Genomic DNA, 27,069 nt, shown 5'->3' with positions numbered 1-27,069 from the left:
AAGTTTTGTAATAAAGCAGCTTTGCTTTGTTAGCTCTGAATGATGAACAAACTGAAATTTAAATTATTCGGTGATTATTAATTGGCTTAAAAACTGGGGGTCCAGAACTTACTGTCCACGAGCAAACATGGCAGATTTCAAAACCTGTTGTCTTATCTTTCATTTAGTATATTTATGAATTCATTCATTCATTTATAAGTTTGTTTGTTTACTTATTTAGATGAAATATTCCTTCGATGTCCACATAATTTGATCGTTTTGCATACTGGCCCCAAACTAATGAGATGAATTAACATATTCATATGTCAAGTGTATGTGCTCTGACTGTGAAGAGGTGGAAGAGCTGCTCTCCGCATTAAGATGTCTGCTAGGCAACTAAATGTTAATTACTCTTATGGGCAATTATTGCAATGATAATGCTGCTGATATCACTCAAAGATTATTGTTTTCAAGCACCTGCTTCATTCTGAGTGCTAAGAGAAACTGAGAAAGAACGGATGGAGATAAAGCAACATCCTGAACAATAGCAGGCACACTCTTATGAATATGATTATCTAGATAAAATGAATATTTTAATGTAAAAAAAAGACATAATAGTAACCATAATAGTAGATTTTTTACATTTTCCGTAGAAAATGTGAGTGCTTGCTACCATGATGCTAGGGTATTATAGGTGGTTGCCAGGGTGTTGCTATGTAATTATTATTTTTTATTTTTTATTTTTTTAGCTGCTTGCTATATGAGGTAGTGAAAGTATTTGCTGACTGCTGGCTGCATGCAGGGTCAAAAAAAGAGAACCAGTGTGGCTAAACCCTGACACGCTTTGATGATAGAGGTGTCAGACATGGTATTTAAATGTTTACCAGTGTCATACGAAACAACAGGGCAGGCCGTATCTCTCAGTGATGGATGCTGCATGGTCTCAGAACATGGAGAAGAGAGAGGATCCTTCAGAAGGTTCTGAGAGAATAGAGAACATCTGAAGGCATCTTTGATTTAGTGCATTTCTCGTCTCTCACTGTGTTACTGAGACTACAATGTGATGGCGTCTCAGACCGTAGTGCATTGTTCCTTCTCAAGGATCTCAAGGGAAACACTGCACCCCCGCAGAGAGCTTCTGTCAGAAACACCTTGGCTTTGATTCAATAAAGATGATGCTAAATCATGTGTTAATATGTCACATTTGATATCCACATCCAAGACAGTGTAGTTCGTCTTAAAGGGATTTCACTAAAATATAAAGCAGTATAGCTACTCTTTTATACTCACCTTGTAAACAGCATGTTTCCATTGTGAGTCAAGTTATTTTTTTCCTGTACACTCTTAAGAAAAATGGTTCTAAACAGTACCAAATTAGGGTTCTTCGACTTGTAACAATAGCAGAACCCTTTTTGGTGCTAAGTAGAACCCTTTTTATAAGGTTCCATAAAGAACCATGCTTTGAAAGTGCTATAGGACCTTAATGGTGTTATAAATAACCTTTTCAACTATATTTATTTTCATTAATATTAGTATTAGTATCTTCATTTTACTATTATTAACATTATTTTAATATATTATGTATTAAAGGGGTGGTTGAATATGATTTCACTTTTCTAACTTTAGTTAGTGTGTAATGTTGCTGTTTGAGCATAAACAACATCTGTAAAGTTACAACGCTCAAAGTTCAAAGCAAAGGGAGATATTTGCTTTTAAAGAAATTGCTTTTTAAAGGACTACAACAAACGGCTGGTAAGGACTACACAACATTCCTCCCGGGTTAGTGACATCACTAACCCTAAAATGTACATAAACCCCGCCCCCGGGAATGCGATTTATAGATTATCAAAACAGAATATGCTAATCAATGACTAGAGGATAACTACACATATAAGCTACATAAATTCATCAACTAACCATTCAGAAATGTTGTCTACATGTTGTCACTTCTTCTTGAGTCTCTCTATCATTGTCTGACTCCGGTTTGAACATAAAAGGCTAAAAGGTTTTGAAATTTCCAGTGCATGTCTGTGTGAGGTAAAGGGACACAAACTGTTGACGCTCCGCCCCCTGTGCAGAGAGCAGCAGCTCATTTGCATTTAAAGGGACAGACACAAAAATGGTGCATTTTTGCTCACCCTCAAAAAGTAACAACTTTAACATGTTATATAAAAATATCTGTGGGGTATTTTGAGCTACAACTTCACACACACACACACTCTGGGGACATCAAAGACTTATTTTACATCTTGTGAAAAGGACATTATACCACCCCTTTAATATTGTTTTTTAGTCCTCTATCTGCCTGGTCTTATATATTTTTGCCTCGATTTGGGTTTTACATTTAAAAAAGAAAACAGCATGTTGTGTCAACTATAGGTACTTTTATTTTTTATTGACATGGCAGATTGTAGCAAAAATGACAGTGCTCTAATAACAGTTGTTAGCTGAATACATGAATAAATTACAGTTAACATAGATATAGATTACACGATATAGATGTAATGAAGTCCAAGTTCCCGTGAAATATCTTCACAATCCTCTGTCTTTACGTCCTTCATTATCTGAGTGGCAGTTTCTCTCTGCAGATGATGAGGTTATGATATGTGACAGCATCTGAAATAAACAATTCAGTTTAGAGTTACATTGTGTCTCTTCCATTTGATTATGCACAATTCTGTTCATGAAGGCCAATATTAGCAAAAATGGACAGTATGAGCCCTTTACCATGTTAAAATGAAAACATTTTATATAAAGTTAAGGGATAGCTTTATGCCTAAACATACCCAGTCACAAATAAACATTAAAGTCATATTTAAAAAAAACCCAATATGAATCCATATCAATATGGATCCATAAATTCCATATCTCTGTTACTTACTTTGTGTAGAAGAGGAGATGAGTTTCCTTAACTGAACAGAGCTGCTCACACTTACATGTTCGTTAAACTAAAATGAGAAAAAGACATGATAGGAAATGATTGTTACAATTTTTAAAGTTATAATTTATAGACATTTTAAGAATGAAATCATTTACCTGTTGAGAGTATGTTGACAGTCTGTGTCTAGTTGTATAGCTGAGCTCTAGAAAATCAGTAATGAGGAGGTTTTGACAGTTACAGATTTATACAGAACCCTAAACTCTACGCAAAGAACCATTACAGCATATAGGGTTCTTCAGGACGATACGGTTCTAAATAGAACTATCACTACATGTAAAGAACTTTTAAAGGGGTGGTTGATTATGATTTCACTTTTCTAACTCTAGTTAGTGTGTAATGTTGCTGTTTGAGCATAAACAACATCTGTAAAGTTACAACGCTCAAAGTGTAAAGCAAAGGAAGATATTTGCTTTTAAAGAAATCGTTTTTTCAGGACTACAACAAACGGCTGATAGGGACTACACAACATTCCTCCCGGGTTAGTGACATCACCAACCCTAAAATTTACATAAACCCTGCCCCCAGAACATGATTTATAGATTATCAAGACAGAAAAAGGACACAAGCTCCGCCCTCTGTGCTGGGAGCAGCAGCTCATTTGCATTTAAAGGGACAGACACAAAACGGTGCATTTTTGCTCGCCCGTGCGACAAATTTAACATGCTATATAAAAATATCTGTGGGGTATTTTAAGCTAAAACTTCACATACACACTCTGGGGACATCAGAGATTTATTTTACATCTTGTGAAAAGGGCATTATACCACCCCTTTAAAGAACCATCTTTTATTAGAGTGTAGCTTTTAACCGCTATTTCAAACGGTTCAGCACTAATAGGCTAAATTACAAGTCAAGATTGTGTATTTTCGGTGTAAGGGTGGATTCCTGCAGTGGTTCAAGCTAGCAAGACTGCCGAATGACTAAAGAAACGTTATTAGCAAGATGGTAGAAAACTGCACATTTCTTGTCTATTCCACCCACTTCCACTTATACCAACGACGGAAATAAGCGCAGTTACAATAGCTTAATATGTGGGAGAGCGTTGCTATAGAGAGTGACAATATTGTATTGCAATTTGTAGCACTTCAAAGTCAATACCAAATCAAAACTAGTTAGCACATTAGTTGTAATTGAAAAGGTTTAATGACAAAATATGGTTATGGTTACACTTAAAATAGTTACAAAATAGATGTATGAGATGATGATAACTTATATTATTAATTGTACCCAGCATATATGAAAAATGTTACCTGAGAGAGAGAGTAAGAGGAAAGAGGAGGTAAAGAGAGAGAGCCCCAGAGAAGAAGAGAGCCAGAGCATCAAAAGAGACAGAGCAACAGTTTCATTCTTCTTTTATCCTTTCCTGACCATGTGACTAAAACCCAGATGTGAGACATTCAAACTGACCAATCAGATAATTACACTTCCCCCACTGTACTAAAGGTGTGACAATTCATCGACCCCCAAAGTACAAACATATTGGCCTACAGGCCTAGATCACTATCAGAAACCTCTGTGCCTTTTGGTACTCCCAATGGTCCTTGTGGTGGAAAGAGGGGGTGGAAACAGTAAAGCAAATATCTTTGTTCATTTAAAATATCTTGGATTATTTTCAATCCTACATCGGCAAACAGACGCTAAAGAAGTAACAGAGAGGTAACGATAGCAACAGTAGCTTTCCATTGCAGTGTGGATAGAAATATCTAGACCTTCAGAGCAGTGCCATGACAGGTATGAAAGCGAGGATGTTGTCAATAGCATCCGCTATAAAAGCCTTATTAAGATATACATCACTTACAATTTTTAATCACTTATGTTTTCTGTGGGGTTTTTTTATTTACTGAAAATTCTTGGAAAGATTTGCGGTGTTTCATCTGCAGAACAATCCAAAAACACATTAAATGGTAGGCTACTACAACCCACTGAAGATATGTAGGCCTAAGCTAAGTCACAGCCTCGCTTTCATTGATCATTCCCGTTAAAAGATGGCGCTTCTGTGAATAAGGTCTATTTAAAGGGATAGTTCACTCAAAAATGAAATTTTTGTCATCACTTGCTCTTAAGTTGTTCCAAACCTGTATGAGTTTCTTTCTTCTGTTGAACACACACACACACACACAAAAAAAAAAACATTTTGAAGAATGTTGGTAATCAAACAGTTGACGAATGGCTACCGTTGACTTCTATAGCAGGAAAAAAATAAATACTATGGAAGTCAATGGCTACCGCCAACTGTCTGCTTAGTTACCAACATTCTTTAAAATATATATATCTTTGTGTTCAACTGAAGAAAGAAAGACACTCATGAAGGTTTGGAACAACATGAGGGTGAGTAAATGAAAAGAGTTTTGGGTGAACTATCCCTTTAAGTAGCCTAATGCCGTTATCACTTGCATATCATATATATATACTATCTAATAATAATAAATTAATTCTAATCATAATAATAAACTGTTTGTTAAATTAACATTTTAAATATTTTATTTATACTGTGCTAATAATGACAATTTTCGTTTCGCCAGATGAACCTCGGCAGATTGCGTCCTGAAATTACCTTTAAATGTACATTTTACTTTTTTTTTATTTTTATTTTTTATTAATATTAATATTATTATTATAAAAAATAATTAAAAAGGCGAAATTCCTTTATAATACTCGGCCCCTCGGTAGTCATTGTCTAATTCGGACGGTGTGTACTAGTGTACATTCACAGGCTGGTCGGCTGAGAGTGCTATAGTATAGGCAGCGCTTACATCTTCCGTGCCATAGGCGGATATAAGCCTCTCTCGGGTGATGATACACACTCTGCAGGGAGAGGGTTTTTTTCGACGAGGAAAACATTCTCTGTCAAATCGTCACATGGGGTCAATCGCTTCCTGCATCGCGACTGAACTACTTCGTTTTTGCCGCTTGGATCGTATAGTGTTATTATATCGATAAGATCACCGTTCCTCGCGCGCCGCCGATGTCACATATTTCATTGCGATGATAAGCAAAGTTAAAAATGCCATGTCCTCTCTGGTGGGCGGAATTATCCCGCACGGCCACCACCATCAGCAGCAACAGCACGGATCCGCGCAGAACGGCGGCACGGACGGGCTCCCGCCGCGCTTCCCCTACAGCCGCCCCGAGTTTCTGGACCTGACCCCGGAGCTGCTGCAGTACTCCACCGAACACGCGTCCAGACCGGTCATCACGCTCAAGAGAGACAGCAGGCTGCAGTGGCGAACGGGATACGCGGAGTGAGTCGTGTTTTTGTATGTCTAAGATGCGCATACTATGAATTGTTGTTTTAAAATGATACGGTTGAAGTGACGTCATTACTGAGGAAGGTTATATGTCACGCCTAACCAAGGGCAATGGCTCATCATCATCATCATCATCCTCTAAGCGCTCTAGAGTCAGCTGGAATGTTGGAATGTTTGCACTGAAATGTGTCGTAACTGCTCTGATGATGACGCAGCTTACAGTTCACATGAATTATCATTGCATTTTAATATGAAAAATGCTGCATATGTCAGGTTATAGGCTACACGCAGGGCTGGAAATGGGGGGGGACGCGGGGGGACGGAGTGGGGGGAGTGAATTTTGAGGGGGGACGGCGTTCCAGTTGAAAAAAAAAATGGTTATATTATTATTATTATTATAATTTTTTTTTTGTGGACATTGTAACGATTACTATATTTTATCTACAATATAATAGCTACATAAACGTAGCACATGATAATAAAAACTTAGAGGGATATTGATATTTATCAATGACATTCTGTAAAATTGCCTGCGCTATGTCGTCTTTTGTTATTGGCCAATGCCTGCAGACTGCAGCCAATGGAAATGCTTCTCTATCAGTGCGCGTCTTTCTTACTACTCACAGAACTTCACAACAGACCGCTTGAGGTAAATAAATAATATTGGATGATGAACTGTAATATTGTTCGAAAATCTGAATAGAAACCGTTACTTTAACAGATGTCATAACAGAAACTTTCGTATGGGTAAGCTGTAGCCTATTTAGCTGAAATGATCCGGTCTAAAATAATAAAAAATGGCCATCTTAAAATTAACCGGTTGTTTTGTTCGAAAAGAGCTTTTCGGATTTCGAAATCGAATTTGCGTTACACGTATCGAGTAAAAAAAAAAAAAAAGTGACAGATCCAGAAACGCACACTGTAGGCTAATCCAGAAATACATGCGTGAGATGCACAAAACAGGCACGGCGCCAGGATTCCAGTTTTGGATGGGTCAAACCAATTGTGGTAGGCCTTAATTTAAAAACGTTAAATTAAAAACGTTTAACCTAAGAAAAATTACTGACTAATATACTGTTATATTATCTGTGAGTAGCCTACATAATATAGATTTTAATAGCTTGATGCTCTTTGAATATTTTGTTGCATTGTAAAAAGTTTCGGTGCATAGGACGGACCGATCCACGATCGCTCTCCATGGTTCTGACCAAAGAAGAGCGCTTTGGAATCTCAATTACGCATCGCATCATACCTGGCGTTGTCTCTTAGTGCGCTACGAAGACTCTTGAGGTATAACTTAACTAAAGGTATGCTACCACTAAAGGTATACCATTGCTAGGCGTCTTCATGGCTATCATCCACTCGCGAGGCAGAGGCGCTGGCGCCCTCCTATCAACGGCACTGGTCGCGAGAAAGATGACATGGATAAGAGTTTTTTTTTGTTTTGTTTTTTTGTAGAAAGACTCTTTTTAAAAGATTTTCGTTTTGTATAAATTGTATCTTAATTTTGATCAATGTTTTATCAAACAATTAGGCTACCTTTATTTAATAAATAAGAAACAATTAGCCTATATAGCAGACAATGTAATAAGATGCCGGCACGATCACTTGCATTTCACGTGAATGGAGGGCGCCGAAACTCAGCTTGTGCCTCACAGATTTTAGAAATATAGGCTATCTATTATAGAAAGCTTGAAATGTCTACTTTTAAACGAAAATATTCAAAACCAAAAGAAATAGGCTACTCTCTGATTATGAAATCCATATGAAAGTGTGCATTTCTCTCTGGCGTTCATGGCGAGTCCGCATCGTCAACTTCATCTTTGCAGCAACACAGAAAACACCAGTTTATTAATAAACAATTAAATGTCTCCTTGCTAATTTAGACACATTCATAATCATTACTTTTACCGGTTCTTTGTGACGCTCATTATCCTGTGTAGGCTATATAGCCTATTTAAGTAATTAAAAAAATACGATTTGTCCACGAATGGCTTTATGAAAAACTTGACTAGAAATTTTTTTTTAGTCGGAGGCAGCCCATATTCCGCAAATTTTCGAGCCAGGCTCAGGCCATTCTGTGTTGAGCGAGCGACCCTGCGGAATGAGCGAGCGGAGCGAATATTCAGAAATGCGCTCTCCACTCACGAGCTCTGATCGGAACAAACCCGAACCACTGTCTGCTGAACTTGCGCAGAAACATCACAATAGACATAACCAGCATTTTAAATTTGTTTTTAAAACTAAACATTTAGACTATTTTAGCACAATGATGAGCTTATTGCCGAATTTTTATAATTCTTGACAAAATTAGAATATATTAAAAAAAATTTCTTTTTGAAGAAAGAATGGTGAAGCTGCTCTCTCTTACATAATTTGTTAAAAAAGATAAATCAGCTACATCAAAAACAAAATTGTATTGATATAATAATGATTTTAGAAATGTCTAAACTTAAATCTAAAAGAGATAAAACACATTGAGTAATCCTCTGGAGCCATATAGTGGTTGTAGGTAAAACTAGTCTTTGATCATAAAAGTTTTTGTTTTGGCAAATGCATAATAAAAATACCATAAATCCCCATAAAAGACTGAGTGGCAGCATTTGTTTGAAAAACACATAAAAAGGGAAAGAGCTTTACGATTGACTGCACAATTAGATTTAACAACAAATCTGAAGTATATTTTTTACAGAATGGTGAAAGCTACGCAAATGGATCACTGCAATTCTGAATTCCAGGCAGTGAAAGGTGGATTTGCAGTTATCATTTTGAAAAAATATGGGTATTTAGGGATACATTTATGAAAAACACAACGTTTTGTTTTTATTATTTGCAATAGCCGACCCCAGGGGGTAAAATGAAACATAAAATAAATAATTTATGTAATTTAGTTATTATTGATTATAAAGGGTTTTAAACATCTGAAAGGTCATCTAAAGCCAGATGACCTCTATTTATTTTTTATTTTTTTTTCAAAATAGAGTCCGCCCAGTGAATTTTGCCCATTTCCACCACTGGCTACACGTATAGCTTTACTAATGGATATCCTATAGTAGTCATTGAATGCATCTTTACCAGAGGACAGTGAGTACTGGTATGAGTTGGGTATTCTCGCTACCTGTGCATCTGAGACAACATGCAGCTTTAAAAACCTGCAGCTACCTGATTTTCAGGCCTAAAAGAGTCATGGAAATGAATAAGAACATAAAGGAATTTCTCTAGTTAATGCTCAGCTTCAGGGCTGCTGTCTTGGGAGACACCTGGGAACATTGTCCTGAGCTCCATTGATGCATTAGGACATCATATTGGTGCATTCAAGTCATGTCAGAATGATGGTATATTTAAAGGGATAGTTCACCCAAAAATGATAAGTAGATATTTTAAAGAATGTGGGTAAACAAACAGTTGACAGTGGCCATTGACTTCCATTGTATGGAGGGAAAAAAATACAGTGGAAGTCAATGGCTACCATTAACTGTTTGGTTACCCAGATTCTTCAAATATCTTCTGTTTAGCATATGGATGAGTAAATGGTGTGGGTGAGAATTTACATTTTTTAAAGTCGTAAAATTAAAGTCGTAATTTCCAGGGGAAATTCCTCGTAATATAGGTCCTCGTAATATAGGACTTATGACTTTCACAGTTGGTGGAATTAAAAACATCAAGGTAATAAGTAATTGTGAATGTTACCTATCCACTCTTTACCTATGTTTGCTGTAAAATAAATGGTAATCTTATGAGATTTTATAATTTATTTGATCAAAAATTCTTAGATTTATTATACATTTTAGATTGTATTAATATTTATTATAACATTTTAAATAATCATGAATTAAATATAAACAAAACAGAAAAAATAAATATATATAAACAAAAATGTTGCAGTAATATCACACATTGGTACAGGCGAAGGATGTTAGTGATGGGTGATAAAGGACTTTTTTTTTAATGAAACATTTCTAGTAAAAATACATTATTTACAAGCAAATAGAAAAGTCATGGAAATGTATTGGTAAAAAGGGATGGGAATCCTGACTTTCATCATGCGTGATCTGTTGACTGAAGATCAAGACCATACTTGCACTAAGTGGCCCAAGATCAAAGCCAGTGAGATGATGCAGTCTTGAGTCATGCCATCAAATTAATGATTATAATGTTAGGTGGTTTTGGAAAATTTTTCATATTTCTGTGACTCAGACCTATAGAGAGCCCAGTGTGAAGAAGAGTTGGAGAGAAAACAGGCACTGATACTGAAATATGCCCAGTTAGCCTCTGGCTATTTCATCTATTATTAACTACAGTACAAGAGAAGAACTTTGTCTGGGGCTGCGTGATGACAGAATTTGAAACTGAGCATATTCTCTTAAGCGTGGAAAGAAAAATCCTTTTTAGCTGTTAGCTTTAGCATGTGCTCACATACACGGGCTAACAAACAGGTAAACGTTTTTATAGTCCTTCATTTTCAACAAGTCAACATGAAACAGTCTTCACAATCCATTTTACTTCTAACATGATGTATTGAGTAAAATGTGCTACTAGAAAAACACAAAAAGAGAAGATTTTATAGTTGCTGTTTTCCGTGCAATTACAGGTAATTGAAGACTAACGCTTTCAAGCTGTGAGGAGGATGCAAAAGCACCATACAAGTATCATGGAGGTGTTCCGTATGTCGTGTGTGACATGTTCTGAAGACAGACCAAATACACCAAAATTGAAGTTAATCTTCAATAATAATCTTTTCCTGCAGTGAGTTGTTAACCATATCATTGAATCATGGAGCCATATCAGTTAAATGAATCATTCAAATAGGTTTTGTAAACTGGAACTACCGATTCTTTAGATGCAAAATAGTCAAAATAAGGTTCCCTCCCAGTAAGGCCTCAGACGACTACAGCACACGAGAATATTTTAGAATACATTTATAGTGCTTTTGAAGTTTTATTGAAATTGCATGGAAGAAGCGGCCAGCACAATTCTTCAGAATGTTTCCTTTTCTGCTGTGGCTGGTTGCATTAAAAAAAAAGACTTTAGGCTTTAAGACGGGTCATAACAGATCAGTTACATTTGAATCCGAAAAATATGAATGATTGCAGCTAACTTCTAATTGGTCAGATTAGTTCTTGAAACACAGTCCCTTACCTGTCAGGGATCACTGGTGATCCCAGATTATTTTAGTTCAAAATATGTTTGAGCTTATATGTCTCAATATTAATAACAGTCTGGTTAATTTTGAGTCTTGAACTATAAACTCTCAAGTGTTGGCTTTCTAAATGTATGTGTGTTATGTTTCTATTCAGAATTACTTATGAGCAGTAACCTTTTTATTTTGGGCATTTCATGTATGCAGCACTTGCCAAAATTGGGGGTGATGGGGAAGGGGTTAAGGGACAGTTCTTGTAAAAATAAAGATTCTGTCATTAATGACTAATTTATCCATGCACATCATTACCATTATTCATGTGCCCTCAATGACCTTTAATCAAAAGAACTTACCCTCTCATTTGCATCTCTTCTCTTCTCTGATGACGTGTTTATTGGCGTGAGGGCGGGGCAACCTGTCACTCACATAAGATCGACCAATAGCAAACCAAAACCATCCAATTAATTCCTCATGGTCAAAATCAAGTCCCGCCCTACATTTGTTCTTGTACAAGACACCGTTTTACTTAGATATGCATGACAATAAGAAAGAAAAGATGATCATAACTTCTGTTTCATTTTGACTTTAAAACTCTGACGGCCTCTTAAAGACACATTGTTGGCTGTAGATTAATGGCAGCAATAGACTCTTCAGATTCCCCAACACACACTCATTCTCTACAAGATATCACTGAGTCATCCACTGTGGCTCATGGAGATTGGCTTTCTATGAACATGGTGCTGCCAAGCTGGCAAAGTCAGACAGATCCAGCATTCTCCCACGCCACAATAGGTGAATTCCTGTCAATACACTTATGAGTGCAAGTGAACTGTAATCATTGGTTCTCTGTAGGGATAGGTCGACACTAGTCATTTTTTAGTCGCCCAACAACCAGCTTGTCTGTTAGTGAGTTCGACTAGTTCATCTAGATTTTCTCTTGATAAACTAGTCATGTTTCAGCTTCGATATCTTGGGTGACTGCTTTAATTAGCATGCTGACACTGCACTTTGCCTAATTTGTACGTTAAACCTAGTCAATTAAAAAAATGCACTTTTGCATTAAGAATCTCATTGTCATTTCAATTTGACCTAAACAGGTTGTGTGGCACATTTCTGTTTGGATTTTGAAGGATGGGTCGGTGCAAACAATATTAATCAGTCAAATAGGATACTCATTTATTTCTTTGCTTTTCATATTTCTTAATCTACTTGACAACTAAGACAGGAGGCACAATTCAAGATAAACAGTACCATAAAAAGTGCCAATTTATTCTCTATTATTAAGCACAGTGGGTGGAGGTGAAGAATTGCTCATCAGGTTTTTCGAGATATACAGTATTGAAACTCTCTTCTGAGCTCACAGCAATGATAGGATACAGCTATACACATTTATATATGCAAATATTTTTTTAAAAGGCTATTGAAGGTTATTGCTTGAGGAAGGATATTTTATGCCAGTGTATGTTTTAAACTCAGTGTGTCTTCAAATGAAGACATTATGTTTATATAGTCTAGCCTGAAGCCCTGCATTAATAAAACTCTTCTCAGATTTTCAGATCAATGATGTGAAAGTTTACTAATCTAGCGCACACCATACCAGCGTCAGTTTTTTAAATGCCATGTGATTAATCACTCAGTAAAATTATAAAATATTCACTGGCAAAACAGCTTATAAATGAAATATTTTATGTTTCTTGGAACATGTTTTTTTTTTTTTAATACACGGTCAATAAAGAGAAACGTTTTTTTCCTACAGAATGGTGTAGTTCTGGGATTCCACCAGCAGGGGAAAACTGGCTCATGCTAATCAGCCAAACCTTTGATTATAAAATTATATAAAATGTATAAATAAAATGACAGCATGACTCTTCTGCTCAAAAAAGAAAACCATTGCCAGTTAACCAGTCACCTGAGACAGGAAATGCTAGTTACCACTTTAACACTGGTGGTAAGCCTTGCTTATAAAGGGTTGTTTTGTGGCTTTAGCTCATTGCTCTACTCTGTATTTTCCACAGATCATGAAGTTAGTTCTGCTTTCTTTTTCCTTTGCACACACAATGGTTGTGCTTCTCTTAAAAAGCACAATTTTCCATTTAATGTGTGTTACTTTCATTTAAAGAAATCACATTATGTTGAAACCTAATGTGGCAGAAGTAAAGAAATTGTAACTTCAGAAGAAGGAACTTGATTCAATGAGACACTTCCTCTTTTGAGAGTAGCTACAGTGGGGCTTTGTCAGCTGATTCTAAACGAAAACCGCAGCATAAAGAAAAAAAATATACGTGTGTTACTATTATGCTTTTATTATTATGGGTATATTGTTTAAAGGGGTCATGAACTGGCTTTTTAAAAAGATTTATAATGTTGTCTGAGGTCAACTTATGACGTTCGCTTGGTTTTTACATTCAAAAACATCAAAATGAATAGGCTATTTTCTACCCTGGTTTTGAGCCTAGCTCCTGAAACGTTCGGTTTTTATGGGCGTGCCGCATTGAAGACTTGGAAGTAAACGGCCACTGCTATGATTGGATAACAGTTATGATTGGATAACAGTAATTATTGCATATTATAATGAGTTTCTTGTAAAGCGTGAATCGGTGGGCGGGGCTAAACAGGCAGTGTTGAAGTAGGCGTTGATCTTCTTCTGCGGAGGCGGTGTTTGATACCCTTTGACGTCATTGATCCCCACTTTGAAAAACCTGTCGTTCGCTTTGCCTGGTGTCAATAAAAGCTTTTATTGGACTAACAAGGCAGTTTTTAGTTCTGAAACGTACAGGATATTCTTATAGTATGATGACCTCTTATATGTCAAAAGCTCAAGGAAAATTTGATTTCTCAGTTCATCACCCCTCTTTTGAAGTAGTATGTTTCCAACATCCCAATTTTAAGTATGCATAAAGAAAGTTGGTTGAAATGCATCTTTGCTACCATTTTTGTCTCTTAAAATGGGTATATAAATATATATAGAGAGAGTATGATTTGACAGATAAATGTACATAATTATAAATAAAACAGAGACAGTTTCTGATGTTAAATCTGGTCTTAAATAATCTTTTTTTTTTTTTTTATGCATAGGGATTTGTAGAAGAAATATTGAATAAGGGTCACAGACTTTTGAAGAGAACCCCCCTAACATTTATATAAATATCTCATCAGATCTGCTGGGTCATGACTGTGGCCTCTCTGAAGCATCTTACTGCTCTCAGCAGATTAGGAAGAGTATGGCTTTTTATAATCCAGATTTGGGAAATAATGGCTTTGTTTCTCTTCATGTTAGACTGCCATCATACTAGAAATGATATTTAGCTGTATAATAGGTGTTTTCCTATTTGTACACACACACACATATATTCTTTTTTTAATTTAGGAAAATAAATAAATGACACCAATGATTTTGTCTCTCTCTCAGGGTGATAAATGCTGGGAAGAGCATGCTGAATGAAGACCAGGCTTCCTGTGAGCTGATGTATGTCAAGAAGATAAGTAGCAAGCATCAGCGCAGCTCCATGTTACTGGAGGACGGTGGGGTAAGTTGGTCTATGACACAACATCCTGATAACAACAGGATGCAGCTAAACAGTTTTGTGGCTGTGTCACTGTCATCATTTTTTTTTGTTTGGATAAAAAAATTGCATTTGAATACTGCAAGATACATTCTAATGCCAAACTCTATTCAAATCAGTAGTGAGGTGAGTCTCCAGTGCGCTTCAATTCTTGGTATCAATACTGCTATATAAAAAAGATCCCTGATCTACTTTTGCAATGCAGTTGTTGTGGATCAATTGAACTGGACAAAACTGGTCTCAGGTAAGATTATGAAAGATTTAGCTTGCTGAGGGACGCTCAGCTCGCTGACCCTGGCGATCACATTGAGCTCTGGCATCTGTTGCGTTCATGTACAGGACTACGGTGTTTTGGGGGCCTGAAAACGCTAACTTTTGAAAACAGGATTCAAAGTGCAAGGTTTTGAAAACGATACCATTATCGTCTCTGTGTAAACTACAAAAGCGTGAATTTGTGAAAACGGTGACGTCATGGGCACGTGTTCAGTCTATATGTGTGTAGTGTTTCTCTCAGGAAAATAGTGTTTTTAGTTGTTTTCATGGATCTGTGAACGGGGATCATTTTGACAACGTCGTCTGTATGCATGTATGCAAACAACGCAAAGAAAAAAAATTTTAGAACATCGTTGTGGCGTAAATGTACCCTAAAGCAGCACGGCACAAAGCTTAATGTGCTTGTCTCCTAATTAGGACCCGAAATGGATATTAAGTCTGCTTTCTAAAACAAAGAAAAAAGCTATGGTGTGAGAATGCGCAAACAGCGGGAAACTCTGTATATTCGTGCAGTGACATAAACACGCGCATCGACCGGATCTTTTACAAGATGTAATGTAAGCATAGACTGGAAAAAAGATGGACGACGCCCCTTCACTCTCTTCCATTGGTGAAAAGTGAAGCCGCCAAAGTCCTAATATGGCGCTGACATCTTATTCTGATTGTGCTGATTATTCTTAGTGCTGATTTGGGACCTGATTCTGCGCAGTAGTGAACGCGGGACTTGAGTCTGCGCAGTAGTGAGCGTGAAGTGAAGCCAATATTAAGGTCCTGCCCTCACTCCCGCAGAAATGGTTAGTACAAAGTTTACTGTGTGAAATAAACAGTTATGGACAATCTCCAATCTCCTCCTGAAAATAAAAAAAAAGTCTGTTGGTGCCTCATTTAGAGGAGCTTGAATATAAGTCTCAGGTGTCCCCAGAATGTGTCTGTGAAGTTTCAGCTCAAAATACCCCACAGATAATTGATTATAGCATGTTGTAAATGCCCATTTTTAATGGAAGGAGAAAAATGCTGTTTTCGTGCATATATCTTTAAATGCAAATGAGCTGCTGCTGCACATCCTGCCTTCCAGAAAGGCACAGCTCGTGACTCCGACACTCTGCCAAAAACCAAAAGATCTGTTTGGTTTTGATTATCATCTCTATCGCGGTCACGCTCACGTGACAATGCAGTTCTTTATCATCATGAATGTTTATTATCTGCATGCGTTTTAAAGCCATATCAGTCTAAACTTCTGAGAAATGGTTTCTGTGCGCACATAAAGCGGGATGTCAGACGGCACGTCCCGTGAGTATAAACTAAGTTCTCTTTCACTCTTATTGCACTTAGACTGTCAAATACACACAAGGTTATGTCAAAAGCACACAAAGTTCTCATTGACAGTCGGTTATGTCTGTAAACCTAAACAGCAAGTAAAGAAATTGTATGTGTATATTAGATCTGAGTATTAAAGTGAAAGCAGCGTAATATACAGTACCTACTGCTATATGCTGTTAATATGAATCAAACAACAATAGAAAAACAGAAAATCACTCAATGCTCTTGATTGAATAACCTAAGTAGCTTTAATAAGAATACATTTCTTAGTTGAATGCTGCTGTTAAATGCTCTGGCGAGGAGATAAAGATGGCGCACTGTGTATGGCGCACCTCAGGGCGGGTCTATGCTAATATGGCAGAGTCTATCAGCAGTCGTGGGCGGGGCCTGTGCAATGTGACATAGAAACTGCAGACGGCTTATTCTGAGACAATGCTTATGATTTATGGGGATTAAAAAAAGGAGTGGGTGGATCTTTACCATTATAGGGTGGTTATGTACTGTACACACACTGCCGACACACATTTATGTTCAAACACCATGTAAAAGTGAATTTTGCATAATAAGTCCCCTTTAAATCCACCAATAAACATCAGCTAAATCAATTTTACAGATTATGTAAAGCTCAGTTATAGAACAGCCTCATTGCATGACTGCTTGTCTAGAATGATATATTTATAAAGCTGAAGTTTCCAATACAAGCTCACTTTCAAAAGGCCTTTTTGTCTTTGTGAACATATTGAAGTGAAACTTCTTTCTTTTCTTTTTTTTTTTTTTTCTGTGTGAGAGTTTTGATCATGTGATGTGGTCCAGGCAGTGTTTTCACCTATCCTGGACTTATGACCTTCAAAGTGTGCGTTTGTGTTTGTATGCGGGCATAAGTCTGATCTCTCTGATCCTCCTCTGCAGTCGACCCTTATGCCCCCTCCGTCTTACCTCAAAATGACACATAATCCAAAGTGAAAAGCTGTTCAAGTCTGATTGATTAAAACGGCTCCTTAGATAATATTGCATTGACAATAAGAAGGGTTGTGACATCTCTTCAAGGGAGGCTTTGGTTTTGTGCAGACTGACGTATTTCTCTCTTGATCCCTCTGTTACATTCCTCTCTTTTTGCCATTCTCACTTATTTTCAAGTATCTCATGTTTCTCCTAAAATTGCACAGAAGAAATAAAAAATAGAAACAAATGAGACAATAGTTGATCTGTATTGATGACAGTAAAGCGTACAGATTCAGAACTAGATTTACATTTAACATCTGGAGAAAATGTAAAACTGGCCACCACAATTCTAGGAATAATCGAAATAAATGTGTTTGGTTGCCAGGGCGTTGCTATGCACTTGTTAAAGTATTTTTTTTAGCATGTTGCTGTATGTTTGCAAGGGTGTAATGGGTAGTTGCAATGGCATTTCTATGCAGTTCAAGTGTTTTTAGCAAGTTGCTATGTTTTCCAACCCTCACAAAAAAAAGTTTATTCAAGTGTGCTAGTAGTATACATTTTTAAACCTAAAAACAAGAAAGTATACTTTCAGTCTACTTTTTATGTACTTCTCAGAAATATACTGTATATACATCTCAGAAATATACTTAAAATAACACTTGACTTGTACTGACAGAAAAGTCTAAGTATATTTGGCCTATACTTGTACTCAGTCTTTTGATTGAGATATATTCAAAAGCATAATTAAGTGTTATCCGCTGGATGAGAATGTTTTTTTTTTTTTATGCTGGTGAGGAAATAGTTAAGGTACAGTTAAAGGTATAAGTACAAAAATGAATAAATAAGAACATAATACTTATAGTTTACTATTTATATATATATATATTTTTTTGCACTTTATGTATGATGTTACTTTCATACTTTCATAAACAAAAAAAGTGTGCTACAAGTATTTAAGCATAAACTATCAGTATACCTATAAGTTAATTTGTAGTATAGTTGCAGTACAAATGAAAAACGTAGTTGTAAACTAGTTGTATACTCAAAGTTTACTACTCTTCCCTGCTATATAGCAGCCGAAAAACAGTATGTGACAAAAGAAGTATGTCCGAATTCACAGTATTCATAAAAGAGTAAGTACATACTAAACAGACTCTATACTATATATAGAACATACTTTTTTTTAGCAGGTGTGGCGTAATTAGTTATTCAAAATAAGGACCTACTCAAGAGAGTATGCAATTTCGGGCACAGCATCACACTTAAAGTATACATTTATACACTAAAAGTGAGCCAATTTAGTCCTAAGAAGTATTGAAATAGTACACTTACAAGTAGACTACTAGTACATTGATATTAGTATACTTACTACATTAAGTATACACTTTTTTTTTTTTTTAAGTACTTGGAAAAAATAAATATAGTTCAAGTTAATTTGATTAAGGGAAGGAGTTGTGGACAGTTGCCAGATAATTACTATATGGTTGCTAGTGTATAATGGGTTTCCAGGGCATTTCTATCCAGTTTTTTTATATCTTTTTTTTATTTTATTTATTTTTTATGTTGCTATATGGTTGCTAGGACATTATTTACCTCAATTTGCTCCCTATTTAAACGAATTGATGTTTACGAGAAACAATTATTTTCTCTTATTATTTCTTTTGCGTAGGTGGTTTCAAACAGTCAGAAATGGACTGGTATTGCAGTATTTACTCAAGAGAGGTTATTAACCACGACAGTGACTTCTGTCTCTCTTTCGCCTCTGCTTAAATCACGTGACTTTGCCCTCCCCCACTTAATACCCTTTTTCAACTCCTCTAAATCAATTACATCATCCTATCATCTGCTGTGTTTTCTGTCTGCAAGAGTCAGACAAACAGGCAGATAAAAAGATACCAAGAACACGTATTCACTTGACGTGGACCTCTTGCTCTTTAGAAACAGAAATCCAGCCATAAACATTTGCTGCTGCCAGACACAGGCTTTCCCAGCTGATCTGACATGATTGAGCGGGTGTAATCTTGTCAACAGGTAATGACAGGAAATTGAGATAGGACAGTATTTCTAGAAAAGCTGTGGAAAGTGTCGAGATGCCCCCCTGTGGTTTTAAAAAGGCTTTGCATGTTATTGTGCCATCTTATGTGACTCTCTGAAATACTTGATACTGATTGGTCCATTGTGGCATTCTACAGTCAGATGTTTTTGTAGAACCTTTTTTTTTTTATTGTGTAAATGACTTATGTCCCAGAAACCCGATTAATCTGCTAGTATTATTGATTTTAAACCACTTTTTTCACTAGTCAATAACTAAAGGGGAAGCGTATAATATATATATATATATATATATATATATATATAATTTTTTTTTTATTATAAAATTATTTATTTATTTATTTATTTTTTTTTTTTTTTTTTTTTGCAATGTACAATACAGTCTCTCCTATTCCAGCATGATGTGAAGAGACATTTTTAAGTAAGCCACTGGTAGGTTAAGTTCCTGAAATGTGAACAGTTTGGCTATTTGAAAACATTGCCCCAATTGTTTGAACTAAGAGGTCAAGGTTCAGCTAGTTGGCATGATCCAGTTTAAACCTACAGGTAGAAGCTGATACTGCAACATAATGGAGCATATTAAAAAGCATTAAAATAAAGAGCACCTTTCTTAACTGACACTTTCAAAAGTAGCTGTTTATTTATTCTGATAAAATAAATTATTTTAACTAATCATTTTAGTTATATATATATATATATATATATATATACATATATACATATTTATATAAAATATTTAATGTAAAACATTTAGGTTGCTTTACAAAAAGGTTTCACTCCTTAACATTTGTTAACTGCATTAGTTGACATGAACTAACAATGAACAATACTTGTACAGCATCTTAGTTTATGTTAATCTCAATATTAATACATGTGTATGTCACTGTGAACTAACATGAACATGAATATTGTTATTAACCAACATTAACAAAGGTTAATAAATCGTATAAGAATATATTCATTGTTAGTTTGTGTTAGTTAATGCATTAACTAATGTTAACAAATGAAACCTTATTGTAAAGCGGCAGTATTTTAAACAATATTTGTTATAATATATTAAATATTATCAATCTGTGTTTCAACAGGTCAACGTGGCTCGCCCAATTGCATAAGTTTGGGGCGAAGCTACCTAATTATTTGAACAATGACATACAGTGTAGGAGAGAAGAAACTGTTTTTGCAATTCTGTTTTATGCCACTAATGATGCAGAAATCACACACCCTCTCCTCTTCCTCATCCCTTCAGGACACCTCAGGCATTCCCATGCACTTCTGGGGAGTGTTTGATGGACACGCTGGCTCTGGTGCTGCTCTCATGGCGTCCAAAGTTCTCCACCGCATCATCCGCGATCGGCTTTGCGATGTCGCCCATCTTCTAGAAAATCAAAACAGCCCTCCGCCTATCTGCCTGGCCAAGAACGGGAGCCCCTTCCAGGCTGAGGCCAAGAAAGGGGCCTGCCTAGATGGAGAGGACCAGGACGGGCCCCCGGATGAGCCGCGGTTCCACATGGAGAAAGACATCAGTGTGGAGAGCCTGGTCATGGGCATCATAGAGACCGCCTTCAAACAGATGGTGAGAACTGGAAAAGATAAGATAGACCTGTGGTTTTAGTCTTTTGTGCCTTTGGAGGACTAGGCGAGCCACTAAAAAAGAAAATAATTATCAATGTAAATAAATAAATCACTTTACAAATTTGACAAATATTTAAAACAATTTATTTTATGATGTTTAAATGTTTTTAGATGTAACAAATGTTACATTTATATATAATTTGAACTGCAAAATTTGCCTTGTTGAGTTGCGTTAGTAGTGTGTTGAAACTTGAGGTTATGGTAAGGGCTGTGACATTTCCGAAACACACTCGAAGCAGTTGACCAATCACAATGCACTGGTCATAAATGTTTCCGACCCGTGGTCACGACGCAAAAATACGAATAAAATTATAATTGGAAAAAAACTTTATATTAAAAAATAATAGAACTGTTTTTCTATTAATACAGTACAGGTAATGACAACCCTGTGATCTCCCAGTGTTTTACAGTATGCACAGTTTAGCATTATGTGATTAATTTACAACAAAACGAAATAAAACATAATGCTTAAAAATAAAGTGCTTTTTGAACATTCAAACTTGAAAACCTATTCTAGAAGACCACCAAATTAATTGTAAGACTAAAATCATAATAGATCCCCTTTAAGACATGCATGGCATTATTATTATTTATTTTTTAATTTTTTCGGCAAAGGATAGACTTCAGCATTCATGTTGTTAGATCTAACATCCATGTGTTACTGGCACGAATAACACTGGGCATTATACATAGAATTCCGATTTTCAGAATGTGATTTTGCTGAATGTTGTGCGGATGTATGCATTGAAAACAGAAGAAAACACTGAGTCTGTGTTGTGCCACTCAACAGGACGACCTGATCGAGAAGGAGAAAGAATCTTACAGTATCTCTGGTGGCTGTTGTGCCTTGATCGCAATTCACTTGATGGGGAAACTCTATGTAGCAAACGCAGGAGACAGCAGGTAAGATGCCTTTAAAAAAGATACAGTGATTAAATGTGCATGTTATATTAGCAGGCTAACAGAACATGGTCTTTATCTTTAGATAAAAGAAGGAAATGCACAATCAAAAAGTTAATTATACAAAATAATTTGGTTTTAAACATCTTGAAAAGATGCATTGACTTTAAAGCTGTGAACTTTCATTTCATAAGAGTTTAGCGAGTGTAATGTCATTTTTGTATTTTTTATTATAGTAGGCCATTGTATTATATTTGCTTAATGAAAGTTGGAGGAAATTGTTATTGCTTAAAATGAAAAGATTACATAAATTTGTCTCTAAGGAGAAACAGTAAAATCCATGTTAATTTTTCAAAGATGATTCCTTGGATGTTTCCAAATGACTCAATTACTGTGACAGTTACCCATCATGATCATCTTGGGGATTTTAGCAATAAATGAGAAATAATACATATATTTCTTGCTATTTACCATCCAGTGTTTCTGTAGGTTGTATAATACATAACACAATCACCTAAAATAATATTATTTCCACACAGAGCCATAATTGTCCACAACAATGAGGCCATCCCCATGTCCACTGAATTCACACCAGAAAGTGAAAGACAGCGGCTACAGTACCTGGTGAGTCGCCTGTGTTATTGTCCCAATAGAATTCCCATTGTAAATCCTGTTCGTTCATTATCCTGCGTGAATACTCCATTACCGTTTTAGATCTTCAGTTCTGTAACACTTCCGTCATGTTTGTGTTGCTTTTGTCTAGGGCTTCCTCAAACCGGAGCTGCTTGGGAACGAGTTTACACATATTGAATTCCCCAGACGCATCCAACACAAGGAACTCGGCAAGAAGATGCTCTACAGAGACCACACAATGACTGGCTGGTAATTATGATTCACACATATGAGGATGAGGATTAATTACAGTATAGCAGCAGCTATTATACCAAACTATATTTTGATATATACTGAGTGTATATATTCAAGTCTTTTACTTTATTGCATTCATAACCATTACCTGTTATTGTTTCAGGGCATATAAGACAATTGTAGAAGATGATCTCAAGTTCCCGTTGATTTATGGGGAGGGGAAAAAGGTAAGTGAATAATTCAGCTTATTTTCTATTTGACTTTTATTTAACTTGAAAAGGTTCTGTAAATGGATTTTATTTTAAGCTGCACAACAGTAAAGTCTGTTACAGACCTAACATATAATCTAATGAAGGTGTCTGAAGCTTTTTCCACACAGTTTTCACAGCTATTTATTACAAAGCAGGAGTAGTGAGGTGTTGCAAATGGGAATTGCCATAATGTTCTGCCAGATGTAGGGCAGAATAATGTCTTGTTGGATAAAGTTTGTATGTATATAAAATAACCCTTTTGCTGTAATGGCACGTAAACTTCCAACTGTGTGTGTGTGTGTGTGTGTGTGTGTGTGTGTGTGTGTGTGTGTGTGTGTGTGTGGTTCAGGTATATCCTACGTTATGGGGATAAAATGTACCCACAAGGAAGGCAATATCAGACATTTTCTGAGGAAAACAGCTTATAAATCATACAGTTTTCTGTGATGGGTAGATTTAGGGTTAGGGGATTAAATATACAGTTTGCACAGTATAAAAATCATTATGTCTATGAAATTCCCCCATAAAACATGAAAACCCAACTGTGTGTGTGTGTGTGTGTGCTCCGTAGGCTCGAGTCATGGCTACTATTGGAGTAACGCGTGGTTTAGGGGATCACGACTTGAAAGTGTACAACTCCAACATTCATATCAAACCCTTCCTATCCTGTTGCCCAGAAGTGAGTATATAAATGGGTGTTTATGTGAAAATATTTGCAAAGCCATTTATTCTTCTTCATTTAAGTGGACAGGACACCCTCCAAGAAATGTTTTTTTTTTTTTGTGTGTACATTTAAAAAATACGGCATATGAAGCATAACTGCATGAAAATAGTATAATATCATGCTCTTATCTAGGTCAAGGTGTACAACATCTCTGAGCACAAACATGGGCCTAATGATGTCCTGGTCATGGGTAGTGATGGACTGTGGGACGTTACAACTGATAGAGATGTTGCGGAGGCAGTATCAACTTTCCTGTCTGGCCGTGAGCCCAATGATCCCATGAGGTGAGCGTTTTACCTTTACATCATAACTGACCTGATCACAGGTAGAGCTCCTGGAGATCACTTCATTTCGTCATAATAAATGAAGCGCACACATTTTTCTCACACATTCACAAAATTGAAACGCTAAAGGCAAATAATAAAATGCAACTAACACCACTGTTCAAAAGGTTTGAGGTTAGTAAGATTTTAATGCTTTTGAAAGAAGTTTCTTATGCTCACCGAGGCTGCATTTATTTGATCAAAAATATGGTAAAAACCGTAATATTGTGAAATATTATTACAGTTTAAAATAGCTGTTTTCTATTTTAATATAACTTCAAATGTAATTTATTCTTATGATGTAAAGCTGAATTTTCAGCATCATTACTCCAGTCTTCAGTGTCACATGATCCTTCAGAAATCATTCTGATAGGAGACCATGGATCACAAAACCAGTCACATGTCGCACGGGTATATTTGTGGCAATAGCCAACAATACATAGTATGGGTCAAAATGATCGATTTTTCTTTTGTGCCAAAAATCATTAGGATATTAAGTAAAGATCATGTTCCATGAAGATATTTTGTCAATTTCCTACTGTAAATAAATAAAACATTTATTTTTGTGAGTGAATGAAGCATAATTGCGAACATAAATGGACAACTTTAAAGGCGATTTTCTCAATGTTCCGATTTTTTTTGCACCCTTAGATTTCAGATATTCAAATAGTTGTATCTCGGGCAAATATTGTCCTATCGTAAAAACCATACATCAATTGAAAGCTTATTTCTTAAGCTTTAATGTGATATATGAATCTAAATTTCATAAAATTGCTCCACGTGACTGGTTTTATGGTCCAGGGTCACATATGCTGATTTGCTGCTCATTAAATGGTAGTGTATATCAGGTGTGAATCAGGTGTGTTGTAGTAGTTACACCAGCAGATGTCAGTATACAGTTTGTCATGACTAAGGCCCTCTATGGTCATTTTTTATTTACTTTAATGTTCAAATGATGATGTCATGTTTGTCATTTTATGCTTTTAAAGGTACACTCTTGCAGCACAAGACCTCCTGATGCGGTCGCGTGGAGTCCTGAAGGAGCGAGGTTGGCGGCTGCCCAATGAAAGACTTGGCTCGGGTGATGACATCACCTCGTTTGTCATTCCATTGGCCGGGGCAGAGTTAGAAACATGACCAGGTTGGTCCACCTTCACTGGACAAGCACAGCAGGACACGTCCTTGGCTCCATCCCAGAGAAAGGGCTAGGAAAACCAAGAAATCCATTTTCAATCTGTCAGATGGCTCGGATGCGAGAGACGTTAAATGCAACTTTCCCTTGTCCTCCTTCTCCTCCTCCGAGTCGTACCATGAATATCGTCAAGCCCATGTCAGGTGTGAGGTGACGTCATCAAGTGCCATTCCTCTCGCTCTCCATCACCTTTCTGATTTGTCGAAACGCAACCTCCGCAAGTCAGTACGGGACTGGAGGGCTCATAATGTTTGGGTATTCTTTAACACCAGTGGGTCATTTGAATCTGAATCTCAGCGTGGCAAAGGAATAAGCCAATACTGCTTAAACATCAACGCCCTGATGGCAAGGGAAATAAAAACGAAGCACTTTATATGTAGCAGAATCCATTTGAGCTGTAATTTAAACTGCTGATTATATTTCCTAACTGTTCTGTCTCCAAAGAATGTTTTTGTTGACTGAATTTAAAGGGATAGTTCACCCAAAAATGAAAATTCTGTCATTAATTACTCACCCTCATGTCGTTCCAAACCCGTAAGACTTTCGTTTCGTTCATTGACGCAACTACCACTTTGACGCTTCAAAAAGTTCATTAAGAGATCGTAAAACTAATCCATATGAATTGAGCAGTTTAGTCCAGAATTTTCTGAAGAGACTTGATCGCTTTTTATGATGAACAGATTTAATTCAGGCATTTATTCACATATAAACATTCTTCAGAAAAGCGTCAAAAGTGGTAGTTGCGTAACTGTCAATGGAGGGACAGAAAGCTCTCAGATTTCATTCAAAAAGATCATCATTTGTTTTCCGAAGATGAAAGAAACTCGTACGGCTTTGGAACGACATGTGGGTGAGAAATTAATAACAGAATTTTCATTTTTGGGTGAACTATTGCTTTAAGGTTTTCTATAGCAAGATGCAATCAAACAACAAAAAACAGTGGGCATTTCCTGTGAATGCCTAGTTTTTTTGTTCATCTCAGCTGTTTCGGGTTCAGTCAGGCATAGTTTTAAATGGACCCAATGCAAATGTCTATATTCTGGAACAAGTATTAATCACACTTCTGTAAAACTAGTTGAACCAAGCTCATTTTCCCTACATCGGTACAAATATGTACATGTACAAATAATATGTACAAATAACCTAAAACATCATTGACATCATGCACCAGGCTTTCTATACCCAAATGAACTGATTGCTTGAACTGCTGAATGACCTGTTTATTTTGCTGTAGATAAAACCTAGTTTGGTCTGAAACTGTGTCGGTAAAGAATCGCAAATCAAACAACCATGTAGATCCAAACCTGACACTGAGAAACCTGAACTTAGTCATTGGTCTTTTTGTACACCTTGAATGTACCTTATTTCCTTTACTTGATGTCAGTGTTGTGTCTGTGTAGTATAGTACATATATAAATTGATTTCTGCCTTTCAAATGATGATTCATTGTCAAAGGAGCTATCTTTGCAAATTATGTGACTAATTCTAAATAAATCTATCCTTTTTATAATGACCCTGTTGTTTTTTGTGCTACATAAATTTGCTCTATTGTGCATGAGAAATGAGTGTTACTGGTGTTAATTGTTTATGATGTGCTTGTTATTTGTGCTACCACTGCACCCTGCCGTGGCAGGACAATTGCAGCTATTTACGGATACTTATTAAGACTATAATAAGGATTATAAAACATGCTGTTCCAGATAGTGACCACAGTGAACATGA

General features: G+C 36.3%; 1 protein-coding gene across 1 annotated transcript; it reads left to right on the top strand.

Moving 5' to 3' along the window:
- The first annotated feature begins 5,600 nt into the window (after positions 1-5,600).
- ppm1j (protein phosphatase, Mg2+/Mn2+ dependent, 1J) lies at positions 5,601-26,860 on the top strand. The gene is made up of 10 exons (XM_084426403.1): positions 5,601-6,162; positions 14,718-14,835; positions 20,705-21,031; positions 21,881-21,993; positions 22,530-22,614; positions 22,754-22,872; positions 23,021-23,084; positions 23,680-23,787; positions 23,965-24,116; positions 25,145-26,860. Exons 1-10 carry the CDS (start codon positions 5,906-5,908, stop codon positions 25,290-25,292), a joined length of 1,491 nt encoding a protein of 496 aa, XP_084282529.1. The 5' UTR covers positions 5,601-5,905; the 3' UTR covers positions 25,293-26,860.
- Positions 26,861-27,069: the final 209 nt, after the last annotated feature.

This window comes from Rutilus rutilus (assembly GCF_951802725.1).
Source record: "Rutilus rutilus genome assembly, chromosome: 12".
Lineage (NCBI taxonomy): Eukaryota > Metazoa > Chordata > Actinopteri > Cypriniformes > Leuciscidae > Rutilus > Rutilus rutilus.
The sequence above is the reverse complement of the archived record's forward strand: the minus strand, read 5'-3'. Positions and strand labels throughout refer to the sequence as shown.

Excerpts from the sequence above, each read along its gene's own strand:
- ppm1j (XM_084426403.1), top strand. The coding sequence starts at position 5,906 with ATGATAAGCAAAGTTAAAAATGCCATGTCCTCTCTGGTGGGCGGAATT. Across the intron at positions 21,994-22,529 it reads GCAAACGCAGGAGACAGCAG|AGCCATAATTGTCCACAACA; the intron begins GTAAGATGCCTT and ends ATTTCCACACAG. Across the intron at positions 23,085-23,679 it reads TTTATGGGGAGGGGAAAAAG|GCTCGAGTCATGGCTACTAT; the intron begins GTAAGTGAATAA and ends TGTGCTCCGTAG.